The sequence below is a fragment of the Octodon degus genome, unplaced genomic scaffold, assembly GCF_000260255.1.
Source record: "Octodon degus isolate 3935 unplaced genomic scaffold, OctDeg1.0 scaffold00130, whole genome shotgun sequence".
NCBI lineage: Eukaryota > Metazoa > Chordata > Mammalia > Rodentia > Octodontidae > Octodon > Octodon degus.
This window is the reverse complement of record NW_004524706.1, coordinates 4,005,867-4,015,813: the sequence shown is the minus strand read 5'-3', so window position 1 is coordinate 4,015,813 and position 9,947 is coordinate 4,005,867. Positions and strand designations below refer to the sequence as shown.

The 9,947-nt window shown below is 54.5% G+C and overlaps 3 protein-coding genes across 3 annotated transcripts in view; all 3 read right to left on the bottom strand.

Annotated features, from left to right (window-relative positions):
* Positions 1–4,095, bottom strand: part of Adprhl2 (ADP-ribosylhydrolase like 2) — a 9,699-nt gene extending 5,604 nt beyond the window's left edge. The window contains exons 1-5 of the mRNA XM_004641025.2: positions 3,959–4,095; positions 3,518–3,856; positions 1,178–1,274; positions 766–973; positions 498–682 (exon numbers count right to left, since the gene is read on the bottom strand). Of these exons, the coding sequence (XP_004641082.2) occupies positions 498–682; positions 766–973; positions 1,178–1,274; positions 3,518–3,856; positions 3,959–3,983 (854 nt within the window). The 5' untranslated portion in view covers positions 3,984–4,095. The remainder of the gene's footprint in view (positions 1–497; positions 683–765; positions 974–1,177; positions 1,275–3,517; positions 3,857–3,958) is intronic.
* An 84-nt stretch (positions 4,096–4,179) lies between these two features.
* Positions 4,180–7,182, bottom strand: Tekt2 (tektin 2). The gene is made up of 9 exons (XM_004641024.2): positions 6,991–7,182; positions 6,781–6,906; positions 6,381–6,586; positions 5,567–5,710; positions 5,374–5,488; positions 5,099–5,206; positions 4,857–5,000; positions 4,611–4,690; positions 4,180–4,481 (listed from the first exon to the last, which is right to left on the bottom strand). Exons 1-9 carry the CDS (start codon positions 7,144–7,146, stop codon positions 4,268–4,270), a joined length of 1,293 nt encoding a protein of 430 aa, XP_004641081.1. The 5' UTR covers positions 7,147–7,182; the 3' UTR covers positions 4,180–4,267.
* Positions 7,077–9,947, bottom strand: part of LOC101573127 (protein argonaute-3) — a 156,479-nt gene continuing 153,608 nt past the window's right edge. The window contains exon 18 of the mRNA XM_023701037.1: positions 7,077–7,187. Coding sequence (XP_023556805.1) covers positions 7,100–7,187 — 88 coding nt within the window. The 3' untranslated portion in view covers positions 7,077–7,099. The remainder of the gene's footprint in view (positions 7,188–9,947) is intronic.

Genomic DNA, 9,947 nt, shown 5'->3' with positions numbered 1-9,947 from the left:
GAACAGGAAGGGACCGGGGAGATGGCTCAGTAGAATGAGCGCTTACATGGCAAGTGCAAGGGCCTGAGTTCAATCCAGAAAAAGAAAAAGTGAACAGGGATGCATCAGGCTCCCTCTTAGAAATACATATCCTAGGGGCTGGTGAGATGGCTCAGTGGTCTAAAGCACCTACTTAGAACAAGCTTAGCAAAGCACAGGGACCACGGTTCAATCCCCCAGCACCACACGCCAGTCAGCCCCGCCCCCTGGTGGGCTGAACTGGCCACACACACACACAAATAAATAAATAAATAAAATTTGGAAAAAAAAAAATACATATCCTAAAAGGTTGGGAGAGTCCCAAGTGTTGGCTCTCTGGCTCCCTGAGGGCCTTGAAATGCAGCAAGGCAGAACGGTCTATTCCCACCCCCAGGTGTGCAACAGAAGGCAGCCACATGTGCTTATGCCAGAGTCCCGCCCACATGAGCATGTGCAGCCCTGCTGCAGCCTGTACTCACTCTCTGGCGTCCAGGACAGCCTGGGCATCCCCCTCCAGCTCCTCCATGTGGCCCAGCAGCTGTTCAAGGAAGTGCTCGCTGGAGGACTCGCCCTGCAGAGCCAGGTGCACAGCCAGGGCCTGCAGGATGGCGCCGTTGTAACCCAGGGAGGAGGCGTGGGTCAGCTGGGCTGAGAGCCGGGCAAACTAGGGAGGAGGAGATGCCATCATGTGCACACACTCTGCGCATGAAGGGGTGGGGGGAATTCCAGGAGCCCTCCCCCCAATACCTTCTGCACATCCTGGACACTGCTGTAGGCCAGGGGGATGCCTGCCACCCGCATGGCACCCCCATTGCCATAGGAGCCCTTCCCGTTGAACTGGGCCCGCGCAGGTTCATAGACATCATGGCACTTGGGGCTCAGAAGCTTCTTGAAAACAGTGATTACTCCGGCCCCATAACCCCTGTCAGGGTCTTTCTTGTACTCCTGGGCAAACCTGGGAGCAGGAGGAGGCAGAACCAGGGTTTCAAAAGATGAGAGAAGTCTGGTATGGAGAAAAGGGTTGCTCTGTGCTTGGGAAGCAGAGTGACAGCCTAGGAAACAGGGTCCTGCGGAAGGGCCCACGCATGCAGACACCAGTCCTCTGTCCAGGGTGCAGTAACTGTGCCTGGCTGGCCTTACCCCAGCCCCAGCCCCTCACCTGTGAGCCATGTCCACCTCATCAAAGGCCTCCTTTGCCAGCAGGGATTGCACAAGGGCTCTGGCCATGGCTGTGTCATCGGTGTAGTACAGTGCTTCTGTGGGGAGAGGTGGGGTGAGGGCCAGGTGCAGGACTCTGGGCCATAACTCGGCCTTCTTGGAGGCCTCACGTGTACCACAACCTCACATCAGCCTCTCACCCAAGGAATCTCAGCTGTAGGAATCCTCAAGATTTCCAGCAAGGGGCCCAAGAGATAGCTTAGAGGTATATGCACCTACCTGGCAAACACAAGGAACCGAGTTTGAGCCCCGGCCCATATGCCATGCAGTCTCAGCCCCGGATGCCCAGGCACACCATCTTGGCCCGGGATGCGGTGCCCACCGTGGTGGTGTATGCCTATAATCCCAGAACTCGGGAGCCAGGAGGATCTCTGCAAGTTTGAGACCAGCCTGGGGGCTACAAAATGGCACACAAGGCCAGCCCAAACTGCATAATGAGACCCTGTCTCAAAAAAAAGAAAAAAGATCCAGCAATTCTTTATTCCAAGTAGGTGTGACATCTTGCTAATTTCTCAAGGAAAACTGTCTATCCTCTTCTGCAGCTAGCACCAAAGTATATCTTAATATGCCTGTCTGGCTCCAGTGCAAGCTGTACATGTAGCCAGAACATTCCTCCTCCTTACCATACAGCCACCTTCCTTCTCCCTCTCTCCTGCTCAACAAGGCTGGCTTCCGTTGTCTTGGCATTCATAGCTCTTCTCAGCTCAGCCACTTCTACCTTCACCTACTTTCTACCCACTGTTCCCCTGTATACCTTCACAAGCGACTGGGGAGTTTGGATCAGGTTCCTCCCAGCTGAGGCTTCTCCCCACCCCACACCCCACCTTGTCCCTTCTCCCCTTGGCTGCAGAGGGGCACTGCTCCAGTGCCTCTGCACACCAAACTGGAATAAGCTAGGGACACACTTTGACCTTCCTTGAGGCCTGACGGTTCCAGTCCTTGAAGTACACTCCCTAGTCAGTCCCCTCCCCCTCTCACACATCCCACACAGCCCCTGCATAGGCACCTCAAGCCTCAAGCCCTTCTCTCCTGCTCCCTAGGAGGGTGGGCCATCTCCTTCACCTCTGCACCCTGCAGGTTCCCTCCGGGCTCAGGGTGAAGGCCGCCCCATTCCAGGAGCCTTGTGCCTCCTTATTCCCTCTCTCCCTCCATGATGGGACAGCATCTACTGGCTCCATTCATTCGCTGCATCCTGTTCCTCCCTAGGGAGCCATTTTTTGTTCAGTTCCAGCCCATGCAGCTTGAGCACAACGCTGACCCACAGACACCTCATCCCTGTTTAGGGATGGACGTAGGACATGAGCCAGGCAGGAGAAGGGGTTGCCTGGTCAATGGAGCCCACACAAAGAAAGCAGATCTGAGCAACGGAGAGGAACCGAGCATTAGCAGTCAGGCCAAAGACCTGGATTCAGCTGTCTGAGGCCAAACCCACTTCTGGGCTTCTCAAGTCACGCCAGCCAGCCATGTTCCCTTTTTGTCTTGGCCAGTTTCCTGTCACTTGCATCTAAAGGGTCCTAAAACACCTCTCACGTTCTGTACTATCTGGTGGAGGAGGTGGGTATCAGGAATTGAACTCAGCACCTTGCACTTGCCAGGCAGGCGCTTGTGTCACTGAGCTGTCTACCCAGCCCGACACTTCTCACCTTAAACAATCTCTTTCCTTACCTCAACATCAATCATGAAACAAAAACCCATCCCTCCATCTCGTCTACGCTTCAACTACAGCTAATCTCTCTGCTTCCCTTCGCACCAACCATACTGTGTCTTCCTTTTCCAATCCTTAACTCACTGGAAATGAGTCCGGACTTCCTTCTGCTTGTCTGCAGCGTGACACAGGTGCCCAGTGTCTTCCTCTTGAAAGTCTGTTCTCAAGTTTGGTTGATAACCCTTCTGCTTCCCTTCTCGTCCCACTTTTCCTTCCCTCCCTGCCTGGCACACGTGGGTGTTCTTCGGGCTTTTTTCAGTGGCCACCTTGCCTTACTATTCGCACCGGGACGGGAGGGCGCAGGCTTCACAGGAAAGTGACAGCGCAGGCAAAGAGCTGGGAGGAGGAACTGTGGCGCGAGCGGAGCCAGAGAGGGAAAGCGAGAGCCAGAAGAGCGGCGAGGCCGGCGAGGAGAACCGGGCGGACGCGCCGAGGCTTCACGCGGGGCTGGCCAGGAGGGACAGGTGGGGGCGGGCCGCGCGCAGGCGGAGCGCGGGGTGTCCTCGGCCCGCGCCCCCGCGGTCGCCCCAGCCCGGGTCGCCGCCCGCCCGCCCGCTCCCGAGGGGCCCCGCCCACCTGTGCGCGCGCTGCCGGGCGAGCCGGGCTCCGGCTCCAGGCTCTGGACGTGACGCAGGATGGACGTGAGGCTGACGGTCTCGTGCGCCTCGTAGATGGCGCCCACGCAGTCCCCGAGCAGTGCGCCCGCCAGGCAGCCTCGGAAGCGCGAGAGGGAGCGGGCAGCCCCGGCCCCGCCGCCGCCCGCAGCAGCCATCGCCGCCGCCGCCGCCGCCGCCATCCGCGCAGCCCCGGCACCACTTCCGGCGGCGCCGCCGCGCCCCCACAGCGCCCTCCGGTGGCTCGGAGCCTCCGCGCGGCTCCCGTCCTCTCGCGCCGCCCAGCGGCCTGGAGTTGCCCCTGCTCCCGAGTGTTAACTCAGAGGTCACTCTAGGATACGGCCTCCCGCGGGCGAGCGCTCGGCCCTGCACCCCGCCCCCGGGCTCCTAACACCACTCTGACCTGGCCACCTTTTCCCTGAAGCCATTCCGCTGTGACCCGAGGCTGGGGCTACCCCTGGGGATCAAAGGGCAGGCAAGGGGCCAGCTGGGGCAGAGCTGGACAGGACGAGGGAAGCAGTCGCCTTTGGAACGTGGAATTTGAGGTCTTGGCTCCTCCGTGGGCGGGAGGGGTGCTGCGGGGGTCAAGCACCCTCGCTACCTCCCTCACAATAGGGTGGCCTAAGAACCTCTACATTTATTAGGTTCATCACCTCCCCAACCCCTCTCCCTTCCTCTCCCATCGCTCCACCCCTCCCTCAGCTCCCCTCCGCTAGGCCAACTCCAGCTGGCAGCTCTTCAGTGGGCTCAGGGTGCGGTTTGAGGTTCGGGTGAAGGTATCCACCTGGGGCACAAACTTCTCAGCCGGCACGGTCAGCTTGCGGCGCGTGTCCATGCACTTAGTGTCCAACAGCATAGAGTTGGCCTTACAGGCAATGTCAGCCTGCAGCCTGGCCAGATGCTTGTACAGGGCATCCAGAGCATCCCTGGGAATAGGCATTAACAGTCCAGCACTGCTTTAGAATCTGAGGTCTGGGCTGGGTCTATCCGCTTTAGCCCAGGGGACCCACCTGGTGGGCGGTGTCTCCCCACTCCTGCCCGCTCCCCAGACCTACTGTGCTTGTGCCAGCTTCTGCTTCAAGGCAGCAATAGTTGCCTCTAACTGGTGAACCTCGTCAATGAGGCCATACTGTGCCTAGAGGGGCAGTGTGGGAGTTCCAGGTCAGCCGCGCTGTCCTCCAGCCCTCGGGCCTGAGCACTGCTCTAGGCCAGCCTCACTGCTCCACCAGGAATATGTGCTGAGAGGTAACCACAGGGACATCTTAGCAACAGGCCTGTGCACCCCCTGGGAAGCCCTGTACCTGGTCTCTGCAGAGCTCCACATTGGGCCGGTAGGTTCTAGACTCTAGCCGAGTATGGCACAGTTTCAGGTTCAGCAACTTCCTGTGCAGATCCTCCTCCAGGTGCCGGATGTCCTCCTCCAGCTCGGCGATTTCCTCCAAGGTCTGCAGGGGACCAAGTGACCAGCAGAACTCTTGCAAGAGCGCCCAGTCCAGGGCTTCCTGGCAGGGCACCTGGAAGCTCACCCCAGAGGAGGACTCACGTTCTTCTCCTGCCACTTGAGCTCACTGTACACACTCTCCATCTCCCGCAGTCGCTTCCTGAAGGCAAATTCTGTGGCCACCCTCTGGGCTTCGAGTTCGTTTTTGGTCTGCAGGACAAGAAGGAGGCCAACCCAGGGGACACCCTGAGCTCCTGGCCTTATCAGGGTGCTGCATAAGTGAGAAGAGAAATGTCACAGGACCCACTAGGAAAGAAGAATAAGGGCAGAGTGCCCTCCACTGGCCTTGGAGGAGTGGGCTGTGGGGCTCTGGTCACCTCAGCAATAGTTAGGGCTATGGCCTCCCTCAGCTCGGTGGCTGCTTTCATCTCAGCCTCTGCTCGGTTTTTGTTGAACTGACTGAAGTCATCCCACTGCTGAAGTGTGGTGGAGCTGCAGGTGGCAGGAAATAGTGGGGCTGCAGGCCATGGCTGATGAAGGAAGAGAGAGTGACTGAAACATTCTTCTTACCCATCAGGGACACGTGTGGGGTTGACCTTCAGAGAGATGTTTGGGGACATGATGTTGAGAGAAAGACAGCCTCTGTCAATCTCCAGGGTCTCCATTTTGCCCCGATGGTCAGAGTTGAGTTGCTGCCGGACTTCCTGCAGGAGGCTGGGGAAAGAACAGTGCCATCAGGAGACAGCACTTAGGCCCCTGATGTCACCCTCCTTGTGCAGAGGGACATCAGGGAATGGGAAAATGCGATGGCTTTTCCAGCAGAAGACAGTGGAGCTGCTGCTGTAGTTGAGATGAAGACCTTGCACAGTTGGGCAAGGTTTTCCCAAGTGAAAATACAACAGGTACTCACACACACCCCATGGGGCACAGGTATGTGGCTATGTGCTAAGTCTCACATACAAAGGTACTCAGGAGTGGTGGCAAGAGGGTTTCAGTTAGCCGTTGTGGTGGTGGCCACCTGTAATTCCAGCATTTGAGAGGCTGAGGCAGGAAGATCACCATGAGTTTGAGGCCAGTCTGGGCTACCTAGTGAATTTAAGGTCAGCCTGAACTACATCGTAAGACTCTTGTCTCAAATAACAAAAAAATCAATCAAACAAACAAAAAGGAGGACTCCAGATACCATGCTTTGAAGTCAGAATGGCTGCTTAGAGCAGGGTCCTGACAAGTATTCTGAGACAATGGTCAGGTAGTGCACACTTTGTGGTTTCCACTATGAGCACAGAAGGGACAAAAATGAAGAAGCATGTATACATTCCCCACAAAACCTGTGTTCCACATTCAACTCATGAAGCCTCAGGGGGATGTGACTGCCTCCTCTCACCAGAGCTGCTCAAAGGCCTGGCTGATTTTCTGTTGTAAGGCCTTCTTGGTGGCTTCAATGACTTCCACCTCTTTGTGCAGCTCCTTCTCCACAGGGTCCTGCACCACATCAATATCTCGCCGACTCTCCCGCAGGGTCAGGCACTCGATGGCCACATCCAGAGGCAGGTTCTTGGCCTGCAGGTTTTGCTCTGCTGAGTCCTTCACCTAGAAGAGAGAAGGATCAGGGGGCTGATGAAGCCATACACTGGAAGACTGCTTTTATCCCTGCTTTAGCAGGAGGGCCCATCAGTGACCCAAAGGCCATGCCATTCATGCCCCTTTAAGGGTTCCCAGTCCCAGAAGCGAGCAAGAGAGGCAGTTTTTGCAGCACTGTTCCAGCACAAGCCCTGGCTCCCTGCCTGTGTCAGGGCGTCAATCTCAGCATCCAGGTCAGTAAGACACTTGTCCAGCATTTCTTTCCAGCGGTTGACAGTATCGATCCTCTCGGCCAGTCGAGTCCTGTTGTCATGCTCATCCCAAATGGTCTGGAAGAGACAGAGACAGATGAAAAGGATGCCTGAGGTTGAGGGCTGCCACATGGCCCGCCCAGCTGGACTCAAGCCTTCAACCTGGTTGTTGGTCTCATTGCGAAGGATGCAGGCCTCTTGGCGGATTTGGTGGGAAGCATCTCGCTGCCGCTCAGCGTTGGTGGACAGCAGGTAGCTGTTGGAGTGCCAATCAGGCAGCTGGAAGCGCTGACTCGGCTTGACACTCAGCGTGGCCATGGTGCACCAGAGGCCAGGACCTGGAGGCCTGTTTCCAGGTACTGCTTGTGGAGGGAAAGCAGCACGGGAGAGGCCTTTCAGTGGGCTGTTTCCCGACTTAAAGACCCTCTCCAGGGTCACCCTGCAGGGAGCCTGCCGGTCAGAAGTCCCTGCTGGGCTCAGCTTTGTGTGAGGCTTTAGATAGGTTTTCTCCTGCCTGCCGCTGTGCAATGGAGGTGTGTGTGTGCGCGCGTGTGTGCGTGTGTGTAGTGCTAAGTGCCTTGTGCATGCCTGGCAGGGCAAATAGCCCTTCATCCAGTTTCCACCCTGATCTCCAGCACCACACTTATTAAGCTTTCTTCTCTTCTTCCCCTGGCTGTAGTCCAGGCCCTGGGAGACCCAGGGGACAGAGCCGTATTCTCTTTCTAGCAGTCACCAGGCAGGAGGTGGAGAAGGGCTCTGCGCCCCCTCCGCCCTGGCCTCTCGGTTGTCCAAGCCGGGTGCCCCAGTGGGAGGGGCTGAGTCGGAGTCAGGACCCGGCTGCACCCCTCTCCTGCGTGGGATCCCCACTCTGGGGTTCAGTCAGTACCCGTTCCTCCGGCGAAGGCAGGAGGGGGGGCTTGGCTCAGTGCGCCTCCACCGCGGCCGGCTCGGCCTCTTACCTCCTTTCCCGGCTCGCCCAGTTCCGCTGTTGTTTGGCCCCTGGTTGCTGGGCAACCGCCCCCTCCTCGCGTGTCTCCAGGCCCCAAAGTCTCAGCGCCCGGCGCGGTGCAGGCGGAGGCCGGCGATCCCGGCCCGCGGGATTCACCAACTGAGCGAAGGTCCCAGACCCACTAGCCCCGGGGGCCTCTCAAAGGCCAGGCAAGCGATCTGTCACTCAAATACACTGCCCAGGCCGAACATTTTTTTTTTTTTTGAATGAAAAATATTGTTTTATTTGAAAATGAGACTCAGGCAGTCGATAGCGGGCTGGCCCTTGCGGATCATAAGAGACAACATAAAGATGCTGAGATGTGAGGCGACCTCAAGGTTACAACTTGGCAGAAAATTATCTAATCACGTGTCCTGTGGATTAGAAAATTAATATAAAATAAGATGGAATTAAAGCAGTGAGCAATTAACTGAACATACAGCTAAATCTGATTTCTCACTGTTAATTCAATAAACTGCAAGTGTTTAAAAAGTAGTTATTGGAATGTATGTCTCATAAATAATATGGACCAGCATGGAAGTAAAATATACTGAATTTCTCGTTTTTAATAGAAGAGAATTAATACATTATTTAACTTGTTAAATTGTTAGAATACTGGTCCAATTTTATATATAATATAGTATTGTGTTGATTCATTTCAACATATGAGTTTGGGTAGGGGGAAACAAATATTCAACCATAATAGTTGTAAGCTTAGAGATGACTTATAAAAAACATAAAGAATAATTTTAATTAAAGGCTATAACTTCTGAATCACTATAGAAAAAAGTAAGAATGATAAATAAATCAACAGAAACCCAGGTAAGATAGAGTAACAGAGACCAATCATTCTTTCTAAAATAACTCAAAATTAGATAACCTATAAAACTATGATCTTCAAAATACTTCACATGCAGCAATGGAAGACAGCAACCCTAGAGAGATGGGAAATGCACGAAGGAAACTGTAGTTGTCCCGTCGCAGCATCTTTGTAGAATTTCTAGGTTGTGACGCACAGAGGATGAGCCTTGAAAACGCATAGTTAAGGAGGGTCTGCCAAGAGAGACCAAGGTGGCTGCAGTCTGCGGACAAGAATACCACAGGGACTGCACAGGGACAAAGCTCTGGAGATGTGAAAAAGTCCTCAGCTGCTTGGTCAGCCCCTGGCCACATGAGGAAACAACCCAAAACCCAGGAAAAAACTATGAAAAAGAATTAGAAGTAGCAGTGCCGAACATTTAAATTTTAATCAACTTATTAATTGAAAAGATTACACAGTGGAATAAGCACTTGCCTGGCAAGTGCAATGGCCTGAGTTCAATCCCCTGTAAGAATGAGCGTGATATCATGGCAAAGACGAGATTTAAAAAAAATAGGAAACCGGGTGTGGTGGCCCCTGCCTGTCATCCCAGCCTTCTGGGAGACTAAAAAGCAGGATGGTTGCAACTGAACCCACCCTGGGTAATTTAGGGTCATAATGAGACCCTGTCTCAAAGTAAAATGGACCAGATGTGTAGCTCGATGCGAAGGACCTGGGTTCAGTCCCAGTACCACAAGAACAAATGGACTCAAACACATAAATGTCTCCCCTCAGGCCTACTCTTCTTTTTTTTTAAACATTAATTAATTTATTTATTTGTGTGTGTGTGTGTGTGTGGCCAGCTCAGCCCACCAGGGGGTGGGGCTGGCTGGCATGTGGTGCTGGGGTAGTGAACCAAGGTCCCTGTGCATTGCCAAGCTTGTTTCATGTAGGTGCTTTAGACCACTGAGTCATCTCTCCAGCCCCAGGCCTACTCTTCTTACAGGTCTCCTTCTAGAAATGGATGTATATTTACCAGCATCATTTATGGTATAAATTGATTTACATCTTTTGACAAACACACTGTCCTTCGCTCCTGTCTTTCTTTCTTTTTCCCCCAGTGCCGGGGATTGAACTGAGGATACTGTACTTGCCAGGCAAGCACTTATTCTACTGAGCTATCCCCCCAAGCCCTGCCCCTGTCTCGTTCAATAGCTATCCATCTCCTTGAGGCCATATAAAAAATGACGTGGGGGGGCTGGAGAGATGGCTCAGTGGTCTAAAGCACCTACTTGAAACAAGCTTGGCAAAGCACAGGGACCGCGGTTTGAT

Excerpts from the sequence above, each read along its gene's own strand:
- Tekt2 (XM_004641024.2), bottom strand. The coding sequence starts at position 7,146 with ATGGCCACGCTGAGTGTCAAGCCGAGTCAGCGCTTCCAGCTGCCTGAT. Across the intron at positions 5,489-5,566 it reads CCCACACGTGTCCCTGATGG|CTCCACCACACTTCAGCAGT; the intron begins GTAAGAAGAATG and ends TGCCACCTGCAG. Across the intron at positions 4,482-4,610 it reads CAGAAGCTGGCACAAGCACA|GGATGCTCTGGATGCCCTGT; the intron begins GTAGGTCTGGGG and ends GCCTATTCCCAG.